We start from the raw sequence: 18,654 nt of genomic DNA, 5'->3' as shown, positions 1-18,654 counted from the left end.
TCCAAGTGTGTTAATGAAAAATGTTTACAATCATTGGTGCTTTCCCAACTCGTAACCTTGCTCACATTATATGCGCATTTGTAACTTTTCTTCAGAAGGATTGCTTCCTGTTTTATGACAGTAAGTCTCAGCAAATGAATGATTGAACAATTCCTTTTGTAATAACCCACTGGTTTTCCTGGGGTTAGGTTCAATCAATTCATTATTTACACCCTGGACCACATCACACGATTCCTAGTTAGACGTAAGTTGTGTATATAAGAACAATCAGCCATGCACTGTCTGTGGGTCTCAATGTCCTCCTGATTAACAAGCTTAATAAAGGCAATTTTTAAAACTTTCAGTATGACTCACTCATTGGATGATAGCAGCTCAAACATACTGACAGTGTTTCCCCCACACATCCAACAATGCCACTGGAGTGTGATGGCTGTTCCCTGTTGTGTTTGGATTTAAAATGCTTGCATACCTCAAAGTAAGCAGCATTTTTTTCTCAGAGACTAGTCTATATACACTATATCATGCACTGATGTACAATGATATTCAGCAGACTTCAGTTGACTATCCTGGTGACTATCATTTTACATTAGTGCAACATATTGTGCATATAATCTTCACTTATCACAGTAAACGTATTGTCTTTGTGTATTAATGCCCCTGTAGTAACGATGAATCAAAATGGTCTTTCAATGAATTGGCAGAATCTTGCTCCAAAGGGTGGTTATTTAATTCTAAATGTTGGGGTAGAATTTCCACTTTGGATTTTTCAGCAATCTAAGTTCTGCTTGAAACTTTGTCTGTTTGAATTTTGCTAGAGAGCCATGTTTATCTTAAACTCCAGTCTCGGAGAAGGGTCCTGACCTGAAACATCATCCATTCATGTCCCACCACTTCCTCTTTCAGCTTGTTCCATAAATGTACCACCCTGTGTGTGTAAAATTGCCCCTCAGGTTCCTATTAAATCTTTCCCCTCTCATGCTGAACTAATAAACTCATTCTTTATTCCATAACCCTGGGAAAAAGACGATGGGCATTCATCCCATATATGCTCTTCGTGATTTTATACACTTCTAGTGAACACCCCTCAGTCTCATACTCTCCATGCAATAAACCAAATAACACAACATGAGACGGGTGACCACCTATTTTCCATGTGCTAAATACAGGTGAATATTAGTTCCTGGCATTAGTTATACCATAGAAGGCCGAGAGGAACTTCTGCTTGGATCTCACTCAAAAGATTTTTTTAGATTTAGATTTAGAGATACAGCGCAGAAACAGGCCCTTCGGCCCACCGGGTCCGCGCCGCCCAGCGATCCCCGCACATTAACACGATCCTACTAGGGACAATTTTACAATTGCCCAGCCAATTAACCTACAAACCTGTACGTCTTTGGAGTGTGGGAGGAAACCGAAGATCTCGGAGAAAACCCACGCAGGTCACGGGGAGAACGTACAAACTCCGTACAGTACAGCACCCGTAGTCAGGATCAAACCTGAGTCGACGACGCTGCATTCGCTGTAAGGCAGCAACTCTACCGCTGCACCACCGTGCCTCTGAAAATGCAGCACTTTCAGTCCTGCACTAGATTTCATCTAGATTTCACACTGTAAATGGCTCAATTGTAATCATGTATTGTCTTTCCGCTGACTGGTTAGCATGCAACAAAAGATTTTCACTGTACCTCGGTACACATGACAATAAACTAAACTGTAAAACTGTAGAACAATCTTGATAAAGTACTCAAGACACTGGAGTGAAATCCATATCCGTTACCTCAATAGCAAAAGTGTTATCCCACTGCTAACCCGATACTCATGGGCCAGTTCTTTAAAGCTTTCATTGAGTATTGAACTATTTAGATGCTGTGGGGCCACAGGACCAATTAACAGACATTTTGAGTAACATTGTTTCATGGCTTTTCAGTTAGTTATTTCGTAGGGTGCTCCATCTTGCACAAAATACTTGCATTTAACCAGAACAAAATGAAATCCAAGACATTACAGCCAAACTGAGTAATTAGTGAAAGTTTCAGCAGTGTCAGTTTGGTTCCTGTATTTACTAGCCCAGTCACATCCCAGCCTAAATTGCTCTCCCAGTCTGCTGAACTCATCAGATGGAACCAAGTGAACACAATGGGAACATTAGAACAAGTAATTTGATTCAACTTCAACTCACCTTCGTATAGAATGTAATCTGAACCTTCATTCACTCCGCTCATAATCCCCTGCATTCATTGAGTAAATTGAGCCAGCATAAATCGGGCATGAGGTTGCGAGTGGCCTACTCCTGTTCCTACTTTCCTGTGAACTTACGTTCATGAGTTAGGTAAGTTAATGAAAATTAATTGATAAATAGAAGTACTTTTCAGAATGTACCTACAATGGAAATCGCATTGAACAAATATCAGGATGTTAAATCTCCACAGAAACAAATTCAGCTGAGCTGGGTTCTGGGGCTTTCTGGACTGAAAATTAACCTTATGGCATGGAACCGTGCCAGAAAAATGTTCGTTTGTGAAAGGAGACAAATTGCTACATGAGGTTCCAGACTGAAAGTCACAGAGAGCTGAATACTTAAGTGGTTGTCTATTAGATTTAATCCTGGCAATCATCCACAGTCGTTAATAAATAATGATGTTTTCCTTTCATTAAAGCAATGAATGAAGATACATGCCACATACCATCTAATTCTCTACATTTACATTGAAGGACAACGGGAAACTTGATAAGATATAATGGAGGAAAAATGATTACAATAGTGCTTGTATTTGAGGAGACAGTCCCAGCGGAGCACAGATGAATTGTTGCTGCTGAAGATTTGGGTTCTGGAGACTGCTACTTGTTCAATGCAATTTCCATTGACTGGAACTCTATCTCTGTAATTCATTAGCCTTCTGACCTTGGATCAATTAGTTTAATTACTAAAAATAAATATAAAGCGCTTTTGTTTGCACCATTTACGCACAACATTTGTCAGGACTGCTTCTATTGTCAAACTGCTCTCAAGTCAAGTCAAGTCAAGTCAAATTTATTTGTCACATACACATACTCGATGTGCAGTGAAATGAAAGTGGCAATGCCTGCGGGTTGTGCACAAAAAGAATTACAGTTACAGCATATAAATAAAGTTAATAAGTTACTAAACATAGCACAAAAAGTGTCGACAAAAATTTAGTCTCTGGGGTTATCAAAGTTGACAGTCCTGATGGCCTGTGGGAAGAAGCTCCGTCTCATCCTCTCCGTTTTCACAGCGTGACAGCGGAGGCGTTTGCCTGACCGTAGCATCTGGAACAGTCCGTTACTGGGGTGGCAGGGGTCCCTCATAATCTTGCTTGCTCTGGATCTGCACCTCCTGATGTATAGGTCCTGCAGGGGGACGAGTGTAGTTCCCATGGTGCGTTCTGCCGAACGCACTACTCTCTGCAGGGCCATCCTGTCCTGGGCAGAGCTGTTCCCAAACCAGACTGTAATGTTGCCGGACAGGATGCTCTCTACAGCCCCAGAGTAGAAGCAATGAAGGATCTTCAGCGACACTCTGAATTTCCTCAGTTGTCTCTGACAATACAGACAGTAATACTTTGCCAAAGGTGGACCATTGCCCATCTCTCAGGAGCCACCTCTCTGTGAAGACAGACATCGATCATAACTTTCATGATCGTCGTTGGTTGATTGAGGGAAGATCAAGAGCCTCAAACCAGACACATATTTCATGGTCTTCAGGGCAACAGTGATCCTGACCTTTCAACACACTTGCAATATGCCAGACCCACGAGCAGCAGCCATCCCAAGGTACTGGAATAATGCAATTAAAGCTATCACCACAATGTCTTAGAGTTATAGAGTTAATCAGTGCATAAAAATCGGCTATCCTGTTTAATAGGCTTTGGGATTTCCTTAATCTTGTCTGCCAGTGATATTTGGTGCCAACCTATTCAAGTCGTGGAGTTATACAGATTGGAAACAGACTCTTCAGCCTAACCTCACCATGTCAACCAAGGTGCATTACCTAAGCTACTTTGTCTTAAGTTTTATTTCATGTACCGTACACTTTCCTGAAGGTGAAAACGTAATCCCGCACTACACTATAATTCTGTAGAGTTTCCCTGCCTTTTCAATTCTTTAAACCTGCCATATGTTTCTTTTTTTTTCATTATCCAACTTTCAATATCCCTTGACATGTAAGGATCCTTGGAATTGTTATCAATATCTTTCAAACTTACAGTAAAGCGTATCGGTTTTGAATTCACACTGACTCCTCCAAATTCACAGAAGGATAAGTGTACCAAAGTCTGTGCACTATCCAGGAGAACATGTCCAACAAGTCTTCAGATAGACACAAAATGCTGGAGTAACTCAGCGGGACAGGCTCTGGAGAGAAAGAATGGGTGACATTTCAGGTCGAGACCCTTCTTCAGACTATGAAACGTCACCCATTCCTTCTCTCCAGAGATGCTGCCTGTCCCACTGAGTTACTCCAGCTTTTTGTGTCTATCTTCGGTTTAAACCTGCATCTGCAGTTCCTTCCTACACAATGTAAGTCTTTATATCTTTAATTAAGTACAGCAATGATAGTTTGGGTTATTTTTGAAGAACTTTAAAAAAAATGTATTTTCAAAAGATACTTAGTCAGGTACATGGATAGCAAAGGTTTGGAGGGATATGGGCCAAATGCAGGCAAACAGGACTAGCTAGCTCAGATGGTGCATCTTGATCGCTGTGGACAAGTTGGGCCGAAGGACCTGTTTCCGTGCTGTATGACTCTATCACTCCATGTATGGACTGGTCACTTATTCCATGATAAAAATATTTGTCCTCAACCATCAACATCTGATGAATCTTAATGTGCAGATACAGCTTCAATACTTACAATTAAAACATTGAAACATTCAACCATTCTTATTCATGTGATTGAAGCCCCACATAACCACTTTCCTCCTTCTCTGTAACTTCCTCCGGCTCTATAAGTCTCCGAGATCTAATTGATCCTCAGATTATGACCATCTGGCCCCTGACTTCCATCGCTCTCTGGTTACTCCATGTTGTTCTGAGCTGTGAAAGGCAGACCTTACGTAAAATGTGCTTTGGCAGCATTTGCACTGTGCACTGTTCTAATCTGCACTTCGTATAAAGGGTTAAAGACATGTGCAAGGATTCAAAGAGGAAGATTTCAGAGAGATGACAGCACAGCAGATTAAAGTCAACATACACTGTACAATCCTGGCCATGAGCTAGATAATGTCAGTATTTTAAATTCCATACAAGAATCCTCCTTGAAATGAGGGAAGTGGGTAACAGGGGTAATACAGTAATCATGGGCAACTTTAAACAGCATATACATTGAACAAGTAAAAATGGTGGTGATGAGGTGGAAGATAAATTCACAGTATGTATACCAGATGCTTTTGTTTTGTTGCTTATTATGTGTTTTACAGAGTAATATGTTTACATGTCTGTTGTGCTGCTGCAAGTAAGAATTTCATTGTTCCGTTTCTGGACATAGGACAATAAAATACCAATAAAAAATCTCTTGTCCAGGTGCCAACTTAGGAAGGCGTCTTGCTTTATGCAATGAGAAAGGATTAAATGATAATCAAAAAACTGACTGAGAATAAAAAACAACATTGATTCATTTGGTCTATCAGAAATATTCCCTTTGTTCTAACCACCCCTCCCTCATCTTTCCTGCTTCTGCAAACAAACATATTTACTCTCTTTCCCAGTTCCGATGAATGGTCGCAGATTCTGCTTCTCATTTCACAGATATTTCCTGATCTGTTTGCAGCATTTTCTGTTCTTTTATAGATGCCAAGCATCTGCAGTTTTTTTCAGGATGAACTGGCGATGATGGTGTAACAGGCACTTTTGGGGAAGAGTTACCATAATGTGATAGGATTTGACATTAAGTTTAAAAGGGAAGTATGTAGATGTAAAACCAGAGTCTTCAACCTAAACAGACAAAACTCACGAAGGTATGAAAGGTTGTGGTTGTTTTGGAGAACAGATTGAAAAGTGTAGCTGGTTAGGCAATGGTTGACAATTAAAGTAAAACTGCATGATTTACAGAAAATACATATTCCATCATGACACAAAATCCCAGAAGGTAAAGTGGCAGACAGAAGAAATTAAAGACAGTATTAAATTGAAGGAAGAAGCTCATAAATTTGTGAGAAATAGCCACAGCAGAGAGGATTGGGAATATTTTAGAGCTCAACAAAGGAGGACCAAGACATTTATAAGGAAAGAATTGGAAATTGAAAGCAGAAGGGCAAGAAACCTAAAACAGGCATAAAGTGTAAGTGTGTTTCCCTGACAGAGAGAGACAGGAGAATTTAAGAATGGGGGAATAAGGAAACAGCAGAGCGATTCAACAACTAGTTTGTGTCTATATTTTTAGAAGACATAGAAACATAGAAAATAGGTGCAGGAGTAGGCCATTCGGCCCTTCGAGCCTGCACCGCCATTCAATATGATCATGGCTGATCATCCAGCTCAGTAGCCTGTACCTGCCTTCTCTCCATACCCCCTGATCCCTTTAGCAAAAAGGGCTACATCTAACTCCCTCTTAAATATAGCCAATGAACTGGCCTCAACTACCTTCTGTGGCAGAGAATTCCACAGACTCACCACTCTCTGTGTGAAGAAATGTTTTCTCATCTCGGTCCTAAAAGACTTCCCCCTTATCCTTAAGGTGTGACCCCTGGTTCTGGACTCCCCCAACATCGGGAACAATCTTCCCGCATCTAGCCTCTCCAACCCCTTAAGAATTTTATATGTTTCTATAAGATCCCCCCTCAGTCTTCTAAATTCCAGTGAGTACAAGTCCAGTCTATCCAGTCTTTCCTCATATGAAAGTCCCGCCATCCCAGGGATCAATCTGGTGAACCTTCTCTGTACTCCCTCTAAGGCAAGAACGTCTTTCCTCAGGTTAGGAGACCAAAACTGACACCTAAAAATCTGACAGAAATGTCAGAGACCTAAGGATCTAGTAAAAATGAGAAACTAAAGATCCCAACCTCGGGTGCTACCTGTAGGTAGTTTGCAATTTCACCATGCGACCTCATGAGTTTCCTCTGGATGGTCCAGGACCTTTGACCTCAAAGACATGCAGATTGGTAGGTTAATTGGCCACTGCGAATTTCTTCTAGTGTGTGGGTTGTTTTTGGATGACAATAAAGGCTTTTCTATTCTATTCTAGGTGTCAAATCTAGAGGGAGTCTTTGGAAGTGAGATTAAGAAAAAAAGATGAATGTAGGATGAGTATAAGTGAGTGCTTGATGGTTGGTGTGGACTCAGTGGACTGCAGAGTCTGTGTGCGTGCTGCATGACTCTGTAACATACTCCATCTCCATTCTTACATCTAGGAAGAAGTTTCAATTCCACACCTCTCTGGCACTGTCCCTTTTCCATTTAAATATTTGCTGTGTTGCCCTACTAACCCGCGCTGAGATTATCTTAACGTGTGGATTCATTTTGTCTACCAAACATGATCCCAATGAATCATTCAAAAATGATGATCAACTCTCAAAGCTAAAACATTCTCATTACTCGGTGCTAATTATATAATGGTTCTAGGTGTGGACCTCAAGGAGAATGCATTTGATCGTTCTTGCTCCTCTGGATAGTATATAATTCTCTCTAAGAACAGAAGCACCAATGCATTTGTCCATGTCCTCAGCCCACATCACTGAGACAGATTAACTGCTGTTTGCAGGGTTATGTGGGCAAATCAGATGATGTTTCTCAAGTACAACTCCTACAAAAATATTTCGGAGGTTAGGGTTACTTTTGAGCCTCCAGTGGATCATGAAAGGGAATATACAAAATGCAAGAATGTTCTCTTATGTACACCTGCTCAAGATTCAACCACAGGAGCAGATGAACGAGCTTTCAATGACGATTTTTATTGATCTGCCATTATTTCACTTCAGTTCATTCTCAAACATTCTACAAACGTTTTGCTCAAAACTCAACAAAAAAATTAACTTATTTCTTTCCCACAATACGGTAATTAAGATGTAATCAGGCTTTTTTTTAAAAGGCAATGACAATTCAAGTCTCGTTGTTCCCAATCTCGTTGTACCCCTGTACAATGACAATAAAGATATATTGTAAGTGTTGAATCGTGAGACGAGCTGTGCCCAATGTTGTAAATGTGGACTGAGGGGTCACTCAGTCAACACCGGCTCTACCAAGTCATCGCCGTGGGAAGAGCAGGGCCCCATCCCTCACTCACAGCTTGCTCAGCACATTACTTCTGAAATGCTGGAAGAACCTTTCCCGCACATTCACCAAAACCTATTCGGTAACCATTGCCCTGGCAAAAACCTAAAAATAAAAGTAACATCGCATTAAGATTGGAGACACAAGAGGCACACTGTAGATGTTGCAATCTGGAGTAAAGTACTAAGTGCTGGAGGAACTGAGAGGGTCAGGGTTATCCCTTTGCTTCCACAGATGCTGCCTGACCTGCTGAGTTCCTCCAGCAGTTTGCTATTTTTTAAACTTACATTAACATTGCTTTTAAATGCATTATGTCTGCTTAAAACCAGATGGACCAACCCTCCCATTATAGTCAAGTCAAGTCAAGTCAATTTATTTGTATAGCACATTTAAAAACAACCCACGTTGACCAAAGTGCTGCACATCTGACTAGGAAAAAAAAAAAAAAGTGAAGGTAGATACAAAATAGTGAAGGTAGATACAAAATGCTGGAGTAACTCAGCGGGCCAGGCAGCATCTCTGGAGGGAAGGAGTGGGTGACGTTTCGGGTCGATACCCTTCTTCAGGCCGATTATAGTTATAGATTCATAGAGTCATACAGCATGGAAATAGGCCATTCAACCCTACTTGCCCATGCTGACCAACATACCCCATGTCTCAATTTAGCCTATATCCCTCTAAACCAGTGCTTCTTAAACCCATTCACCCTTGAGTCTTTATCACAAAATTTCATTCACCCTCGACTAAATTTTCTGATGTTATTTTGGTAATTTTCGTCTTAGTCTCCCTTGTGTATAATTTTATATATATTAAGCCATTCACCCTTCATGCAACTCTCCAGTTTCATTCACCCTTGGATGAACCATTCACCAGTTTAAGAAGCACTGCTCTAAATCTATCCTATCCACGTAAATGCCCAAATGGTTTGTGACGCTGATTTATACAGTGAATGCACTTTGCTGAGTGATAGTTTGTCCTTTTGTTTCCTCACTTTAGATCGCTACCCTGCCCACCAGTGGCCGGTCTCTGCATCTCTTCCTCAGCCATCAGCACTGAGTCCAGACAGTACCTTTAATATATCTTCTCATTGAACAAATCTGGAGCTAGCCCAAATATCGGCTCGATATAAAGAACCCCTCATGGCAAAGAAAGAACTACCACACCAGGGATGATCCACTCCTGGACAGGCAAGGGTTTCACCCACACACAGCTTTTGCTTGCTTCATGTTGCCGACTGACTATCAAAAGTAGCTGGTGTACCACAGCTGTAGAGATGCTGCCTCCAACTCCAGCAATCAGTGTTTTCCATGTGGAGCTTGCACGTTCTCCCTGGTGCTCCTGATCTCCACTGCTTTCCGTGTGAAGTTTGCACGTTCTCCATTGGGGTTTCTACCACATCCCAAAGACAAGCAATTTGATGGGTTAATTGGCCAGCATAAATTGCCCCTGGAGCATCGGTGAGTGCTTGATTCTACAGGGGAGCTGATGGGAATGTGGGGAGGATGAAGTGACATTTGTGTAAATGAGTGCTTAATGGTTGGCACGGACTCGGTGGACCAAAAGGCCTGTTTCCATGCATATCACCCCACACAGATTGACGTCCTGTATTTTCTTCATTAGTTGTGGTGTTTCTTACAAAATTATTCAAAATTATTAGTCAGCGGAAAGACAACACGTGATTACAATCGAGCCATTTACAGTGTAGAGATAGGTAAGGCAAAAATGTTTACTTTGCACTAACGTTATTGCCGTATCATGTATCTATGCACTGTCGATGGCTCGATTGTAATCATGTATTGTCTTTCCGCTGACTGGTTAGCACACGACAAAAGCTTTTCACTGTACCTCAATACACGTGACAATAAACTAAACTGAACTGATTCTGGGTAATGTTGAGCTTCTTGGAGCTGCACGTGGAGGGTGTACCATCACATTCCTGACGTTTCCTGTTGATGATGGAAAGGTCTCGAGGTGATGGGGGTGAGTCATTTGCTGTCGGATACCCAGCCTCTGACCTGCTCTCAAAGCAGCAGTATTGACATGGCAGTCCAATAGTTTCTGGCTAAAGGTGACCCAGGGGTGTTGATGATGATGAGACATTAGACATCTGTGTGAAAAACTCATCAACCCAAATCTGAATGCTATCTACATTCCATTACTTGTCAGTTTGACATCGAAGACATGTCTGATATCTTACCCCTGGAACTGTGTTTCTGTCCATTTAGCATTCGAGCAGTAACGAGCCAAGTGTTCCTGACAACCCAAAATGAGCAGCCCTGACAGATTCCTGGCTTGCTTGAACCTATTCTGTCACTTTGTTGATGGCTGACATTAGTTTGTGAGCTGTAAGTGGACATATTGCATTTGCCCTGTTCCCTGCGGACAGCACAGACGTGTTTTACTTTGTTGCTGATGTCTTGGCAGGATGTGGCTGGAGACACAGGGGTTGTGGAAACATCTTCAATCCTTCAATTGGCACCGTGTCTGAGCCCAGAAGCTTCACTTACCAGTGCTCTCAGCTGTTCCTTGAAATGCATTGATTTGGCTGCAGATAGGCTTAAGTGACAAAATTGTTTCAGGAGGAAGCTGAGATGGTTAGACCACCTCATGTCAATGCTCAGCTCTGGTGGATGAATCGAGGTTAGATCCATCACGGTCAATTGTAATGAATTTGAGGTCCTTCCATGAGGAGAGTTAAATAGGACAAATGCACAGAGTCTTTTACCCAGGTCGGGGAATCAAGAACCAGAGGACATAGGTGTAAGGTGAAAGGGGAAAATTTTAATATGAACCGGAGGGGAAGCTTTTTCACTCAGAGGGTGATGGGTATATGGAATGAACTGCCAGAGGAGCTGGTTGCGGCAGGTATAAGGACAACATTTAAAATACACTTGGACAGATATATGGAAAGGAAAAGGAGTGGGATAGAAACAGAAAATAGGTACAGGAGTAGGCCATTCGGCCCTTCGAGCCTGCACCGCCATTCAATATGATTATGGCTGATCACCCAGCTCAGTAACCTGTACCTGCCTTCTCTCCATACCCCCTGATCCCTGTAGCCACAAGGGCCACATCTAACTCCCTCTTAAATATAGCAAATGAACTGGCCTCAACTACCTTCTGTGGCAGAGAATTATACAGACTCACCACTCTCTGTGTGAAGAAATGTTTTCTCATCTCGGTCCTAAAAGACTTCTCCCTTATCCTTAAGCTGTGACCCCTGGTTCTGGACTTCCCCAACATCGGGAACAATCTTCCCGCATCTAGCCTCTCCAACCCTTTAAGAATTTTATATGTTTCTATAAGATCCCCCCTCAGTCTTCTAAATTCCAGCGAGTACGAGCCTAGTCTATCCAGTCTTTCTTCATATGAAAGTCCTGCCATCCCAGGGATCAATCTGGTGAACCTTCTCTGTACTCCCTCTAAGGCTAGAATGTCTTTCCTCAGATTAGGGATATGGACTGAGCGGGACTAGCTTAGATGGGCATCTTGGTCGGCATGGACGAGTTGGGCCAAAGGGCCTGTTTCCCTATTATGTGTCTCTCTGACCTACGCAGAGCTTTATGTGTCAGGAACATATACCAGGGCTGTGGGGCATGGGCTGGAGAACTGAGGACAGACACACTGACCAACAGCTTCAGGGGATGTGGGCCCAGGTTTACTTCACACCTGATACGAACCAGCCTGGATTCACAGCCCTGTGCACGACTTGTCCCCGTGAGGACGATTAGCGACAAGGAGGAGACCCAATGCCATTTTCCCCATGAGCTCACCAGTCATGATAACCTCATCACCATCCTGAAGGAATTTACGTTGATGCCCACTGCCCAGGTCGATGGTTTTTGTTCCCTTCCACGACATCTCCAGCATTGACCCAAAGCTCTCCGGGTTCTGGAAAACATGACCACCTATGTTCCATTACACTCAGCGTGACAACCTCAAGAATGTTTTTTAAAAACCCTCTAAATTAAGAATACCGTAAAACTATTTATTTTTAAAAGAAATGTAAAACTTAAACACTGTCGAACAATAAAAAATATTTGATAAACTGAATTAATTAACAAACAGTATGTTAACAAAATGCTGGAGTAACTCAGCAGGTCAGGCAGCATCTCGGGAGAGAAGGAATGGGTGACGTTTCGGGTCGAGACCCTTCTTCAGACTGATGTCATGCCCCTTTGTCCCGCCCCCCTGACATCAGTCTGAAGAAGGGTCTCAACCCGAAACGTCACCCATTCCTTCTCTCCTGAGATGCTGCCTGACCTGCTGAGTTACTCCAGCATTTTGTGAATAAATACCTTCGATTTGTACCAGCATCTGCAGTTATTTTCTTATACAGTATGTTAACAAATACTCATCCTTTGTCCTCATTAAGGAAATGCAGGGAAACTGTAGCCAGTGTGTGCTCCATGTTTCATGGAGGTGCACAACAGGGAAACAGGCATTTCGGACCTTGAGGTCCATGTCAACCATCCATGTATCATAGAGTGGTGCAGCATGAAATCTCTGAGTCCGTGCTGGCCATCCATGTGTCACAGAGCCATACAGCATGTAAGCAGGCCCTTCTAGTACACTGTCCGACTGGAGTTTGCACATTTTCCCCGAGACTGCATGGGTTTCCCCTGTGAGCTCGAGTTTTCTCCCACGTCTCAAAGATGTGCTGGTTGATAGGTCCTGACCACTATATATATTGCTGATAGTGTAGGAGGGTAGCAGAAGACAGTTGATGGGGCTTGCGAGGAAGAGGCTAGGCTGATTTGAGAGTAAACATTGGCTCAACAGACCAAATAGCCTCCTGTTAGTTGTGAGAAACATATGATATTTTTTGTTTATAAGTTATAGGAGCAGAATTAGGCCATTCGGCCCATCAGGTCTACTCTGCCATTCAATCATGGCTGATCTATCCATTCTTTCACCGCAACCCCATTCTCCTGCCTTCTTCCCATAACCCCGACACCCGATATGGGACTAGCTTATGTGCTTCTTGGTTAGCATGGGCGAGTTGGGCCAAAGGGCCTGTTTCCATGCTATATAACTCTCTTCCAGAATGACCTCTGATACTCACAGAACCACTGATTGTTCCAGAGGCTAGCAAATCTCCAGGCCTCATGTTGCACCCATTAACTGTGTGGTGAGCCAGCTGTTGTTTCATGGTCCAATACATGTTCTGAAGAGATGTGAAGATGAGAAGAAAAGTTCTTTTTTGTTTAAAACGGGAAACCATTCAACAACCAAAGCCCTTTATTGTCGTCATTAATACACTATAAGATCCGAAGACCATTCTTGAAAGCCTTGCCAAAAAAAATCCGACTAGGTCAGGAGTAACTGAAAGGACATGGTTTAGGAAATGAAGTAGAGGGACGTAGCAAGAGGACAGGATTTAGGGAGGGAATCTGCAGTTCAGGCTGGGTGGCTGACAGCCCAATTACCACGTGTGGATCGATGAAAATTAAGGATGGGCCAAATACCAAATCTGCAGGAAGGCAGAGACGTTGGAGGCTGGCAGAGCCGGAGAAAGTTCCACAGACAAAGCGAGGACGTGGAGGGGTTTGAGAACAAGGATGGTGTGTTGGATGAATGGGATGGGGGTGCTTTAGGGTATGGGCAGAATCATCCATCGGTGTAGATCTCAATGTGAGATGTGCAGCCACCATCTTGTGGCCCAGTCATTTGATGGGATGTCAACAGGATGTCCGTCACTGCTCCTGACAGATGAAGCTTTGCACCAGCAGTGCTCATCCATATCTTACTCCATGCACTTAACCAATAGAGCGCATGGACAGATCTACCCACTCTCCCATCACATGAACTCACTCTAAACCTGTTGCTATTTGCTGTGTGCTCCGAAGATGTCCCACGACAGCTACAATGGGAGATCATAAAAATCCACGCAGAATTTGAGCTTGTTTCATTAGCCTGCCAACACACTGTAGTTCCCACCACAGGACCACCTCATGTATCTCACCGTGAAACCCACCGTTAGAAACATGGAAAGTAAGGGAAGGTGCAGGAGCTCTTCCAGCAGAGCCTCAAGAGGGCACAGGAGAGGGTCTCTGACAAACTTGGCATTTGGAGTCTCAGTAATGTGGACAGACATGAGGAGCTGGGATTCTCTTCAGCCTATTGAAGAAAAGGGATCATTTCATTCGGGTGATCAGATGTAGAAATGATCTCAATAGTGTAAATAGTTACCCAATGATTTAGATGAGACAAGGTCTATTTGCATCTCGTTTAATGCAAGGCTGACACGTATCTCCCGGTGAAATTCCCACCCCTCAGGAAACTGGACCAGGCATTTCCTGGTGTGGTTCACCCCAAAACTGTTCTCATTTTCCGTCCTTTGATGGATACTTGCTGACCTTGTTATCATGCAGGGCACATTCTATTCACTTAATGGGAGATTTTGGATCAATAGGTTATGATTTATGACCGTAATCATTAGTACTCAGTGCCACAAGCTGCACTGTACAATGCAACTACTGAATCCTGCCTGTTGGAAGAGGACATTGGTGGAGCATATCTTACATAAAGCAGTCGGTATTTCACATGGGGTTTATTTTAATGAAACCACTGCAGAGTTTGGGAATCAGAACCCTGACTCATCCCCAGTCTGATCGTGACTACCGTCCCCACCCCCACCCACCACCCAGCCCTCCATCCCTTGAAAGTTAAAATCACACTAATGCTTCCTTTAGGGAAGTTCATATTGTTTTGGGAGGAGGGGGGGGGTGGGGTGGTGGGGGGGGGGGGGGGGGGGGGGAAGTGTCTCAGATTTGGTATCATTGCTAACTCTAGCACACATCCATTGCTACAAACTTATGTGCAATTCAACTTTGGGCATGTATTTCTTTGGGGTGAAGGCTGGCTAGCAGGGTACAGAGGTCTCGGGAATCACAGGGAGGGCCAGGCGAGTTCATACAGCAGGTTTAGGGTCAGGGACACATTCCCAGAGAGGTGGACCGAGCAGACTCAACTATAACCTTTACATGGGGACAGAAAATATACTTGAATTTTTCATGGTTCTTGAAAAATTGCAAGGGAATGGGATTGATTGGACAACCCGTGTAAAGGGCAGATTGGGAGAAGGCGAGCTGATTGAAATCTTGTGGTGCTACAGGATTCCATGACTGGATAATGAGAGGATGCAGGGCCCCAATCTCACCTTGAAGTTGGACCGGCAGATAGTTGCCTTTTCAGCCATTTCTTTGCCTGCCTCCAACACAGAAAACACTCTTGAAGCAAGATTAAATGTTATCATTTGAAATATTGTATTAACAGGTTCAAATGGAATAAAAAGTCGCTCCGGAGAACACGGTCCATATTTACCTTCACTTAACCTTTAAACAGACCCTTGAACACAAGCAGACTGAACATTAAACCTTAACAAGCCACTGCGACGTTACTCCCCCTCCCCTAAGCAATCATTCTCCGTATAAATAGAAGATAGATTGTCCCCTTAAAACAAATTGTATGTTACACCCAACCTTATTTCTCACCAAGACAAAAACTTTCCAACAAAACCAAAGGTCATTTTCTCCGTCAACCCATTTCCAGTAAATCCAGTGCGGTACTCAAGGGGCACGACTGTAGAAACATCACTGGAGCAAACGTGGCCATTCGGCCCAATTTGAATGCACCTAGACCAGCTCTTATCTGGTGTTGTCTTCTCTAATTCCTTTTCCAGAACCTTCTTTCTATTAATAATGTTTTTCAAATATTCTCTTCTAATTCCTTTTTACATGGCATTCTCGTCACTGGCCCAATAGCATCGCAGAATGGTAACAGTACACAAGGCCAATCAGCCCTTCATGTCCATGTTGGTTCTCTGCCAGAACTAGTTGTCATTCCTACCCCTGACCCTCTCCTGGTAGCTCTGCAAATCTTTCCTTACCGTACATTGAATCAAATCCTGCTTGAAAGTCACAATGGAATCTTTCCCCACCACATATCCACCCCCTAGTCTTACATATCCGTTGTTCTGCTGCAAGGAAGAATATCATTGTTCCATTTCGGCACATATGACAATAAAACAATCTTGATTATTGACACGTGACAATAATAAAGCAACACCAATACCTGACTAAAAAATATCACCAAATTGATTATTCACAAATTACCTTTAACAAATCTGTGCTTTAGAATATTGTGTTCAGTTCTGGGCACCATGTTATAGGAAAGATATTGTCAAGCTTGAAAGGGTTCAGAAAAGATTGACAAGGATGTTGTCAGGACTAGAGGGTGTAAGCTATAGGGAGTGATTAAGTAGGCTGGGTCTCTATTCCATGGAGCGCAGGAGGATGAGGGGAGATCTTATAGAGGTGTACAAAATCATGAGAGGAATTGATCGGGTAGATGCACAGAGTATTTTACCCAGAGTAGGGGAATCGAGGACCAGAGGACATAGGTTCAAGGTGAAGGGGAAAAGATTTAATAGGAATCCGAGGGGTAACCTTTTCACACAGAGGGTGGTGGGTGTATGGAACGGGCTGCCAGAGGGGGCAGTTGAGGCTGGGACTATCCCATTGTTTAAGAAACAGTTAGACAGGTACATGGATAGGACAGGTTTGGAGGGTTATGGACCAAGCACAGGCAAGTGGGACTAGGGTAGCTGGGAGATTGTTGGCTAGTGTGGGTTAGTTGGGCCGAAGGGCCTGTTTCCACACTATATCAATCTATGACTCTATCTATAAATCTGTGCTGGCTTTCGTTACTTAAACCACTTCCCTCTGGGTTAACCTTAATCCTATCTTGGATCAGTGTTTCAAAAACATTCCCCCTAACTGGTCTGTAGTTACCTGACTTATTCCTTCTCCTTTTAGGGGATGTTCAACGAGATCTGGGTGTCCTAGTGCATCAGTCACTGAAAGGAAGCATGCAGGTACAGCAGGCAGTGAAGAAAGCCAATGGAATGTTGGCCTTCATAACAAGAGGAGTTGAGTATAGGAGCAAAGAGGTCCTTCTACAGTTGTACCGGGCCCTGGTGAGACCGCACCTGGAGTACTGTGTGCAGTTTTGGTCTCCAAATTTGAGGAAGGATATTCTTGCTATTGAGGGCGTGCAGCGTAGGTTCACTAGGTTAATTCCCGGAATGGTGGGACTGTCGTATGTTGAAAGGCTGGAGCAATTAGGCTTGTATACACTGGAATTTAGAAGGATGAGGGGGGATCTTATTGAAACATATAAGATAATTAGGGGATTGGACACATTAGAGGCAGGAAACATGTTCCCAATGTTGGGGGAGTCCAGAACAAGGGGCCACAGTTTAAGAATAAGGGGTAGGCCATTTAGAACGGAGATGAGGAAGAACTTTTTCAGTCAGAGAGTGGTGAAGGTGTGGAATTCTCTGCCTCAGAAGGCAGTGGAGGCCAGTTCGTTGGATGCTTTCAAGAGAGAGCTGGATAGAGCTCTTAAGGATAGCGGAGTGAGGGGGCATGGGGAGAAGGCAGGAACGGGGTACTGATTGAGAGTGATCAGCCATGATAGCATTGAATGGCGGTGCTGGCTCGAAGGGCTGAATGGCCTACTCCTGCACCTATTGTCTATTGTCTATAACAAGGAACGTAACATTTGCCATTTTCCAGTCTTCTGGCAGCACTCCAGTGGAATATCATCCTACACTACATTCCATCAGTCCAGCTGTTTACGTACTTATAGTTTAGCCAACGTTTCTAACACCTCCATGCTATTCATTTTTTTAAGTATACAGTGTTTCAATTACTCCTTCACTACTACTTTTTAACCACCCTCTTCCCTGCAAAGTACTCATTTATTACCTGAACACCGCCCACAGAATTAATGTCAAGTCAAGTCAAGTCAATTTTATTTGTATAGCACATTTAAAAACAACCCACGTTGACCAAAGTGCTGCACATCTGATTAGGAAGGAAAAAAAATGAAACATACAGTGGCAGGTGTAAGTTCCAACTTTTATTCTTACTCAGAAACCAACTTTTTCTGTAGGCGGCTGAAATTATTCATCCACCTCACCAGGCAGGTATAATTTAACATGTTAATAAAACATTATCTTGATCAATTGTTTTTAAGACTTCTCAATTTAAATTGTTGCACCGAATTTAAAAAAAATATGTATGAAACAACTCAAAATTTTCTGCATAACTCACCTTTAATGGAAACGAAAAGGTTGATGTCAAATGTATATGGATCATCACTGCACAGATAGGGCAAAGGCTTGGGATCCTACACAGTTCAAACATCAATAGAATTAAGTGGGCAATCCAAGCTTCATTAGATACTTAAAAAATCGGCACGTGGCGGCACGGTGGCGCAGCGGTAGAGTTGCTGCCTTACAGCGAATGCAGCGCCGGAGACTCAGGTTCGATCCTGACTACGGGCGCCGTCTGTACGGAGTTTGTACGTTCTCCCCGTGACCTGCGTGGATTTTCTCCGAGATCTTCGGTTTCCTCCCACACT

General features: G+C 43.1%; 1 protein-coding gene across 2 annotated transcripts in view; it reads right to left on the bottom strand.

Moving 5' to 3' along the window:
• Window positions 1–7,883: 7,883 nt before the first annotated feature.
• fah (fumarylacetoacetate hydrolase (fumarylacetoacetase)) overlaps window positions 7,884–18,654 on the bottom strand; it is a 35,553-nt gene continuing 24,782 nt past the window's right edge. Inside the window, exons 10-14 of one of the 2 annotated variants that reach the window (XM_078427075.1) lie at window positions 18,345–18,420; window positions 15,386–15,432; window positions 13,289–13,390; window positions 11,997–12,114; window positions 7,884–8,328 (exon numbers count right to left, since the gene is read on the bottom strand). In XM_078427075.1, the coding sequence (XP_078283201.1) occupies window positions 8,252–8,328; window positions 11,997–12,114; window positions 13,289–13,390; window positions 15,386–15,432; window positions 18,345–18,420 (420 nt within the window). In that variant the 3' untranslated portion in view covers window positions 7,884–8,251. The remainder of the gene's footprint in view (window positions 8,329–11,996; window positions 12,115–13,288; window positions 13,391–15,385; window positions 15,433–18,344; window positions 18,421–18,654) is intronic. The other variant, XM_078427077.1, reaches the window with a different exon arrangement.

This window comes from Rhinoraja longicauda, chromosome 33 (genome assembly GCF_053455715.1).
Source record: "Rhinoraja longicauda isolate Sanriku21f chromosome 33, sRhiLon1.1, whole genome shotgun sequence".
NCBI lineage: Eukaryota > Metazoa > Chordata > Chondrichthyes > Rajiformes > Arhynchobatidae > Rhinoraja > Rhinoraja longicauda.
Note: the sequence above shows the minus strand (reverse complement) of the source record. Positions and strands in the feature narration are given on the sequence as shown.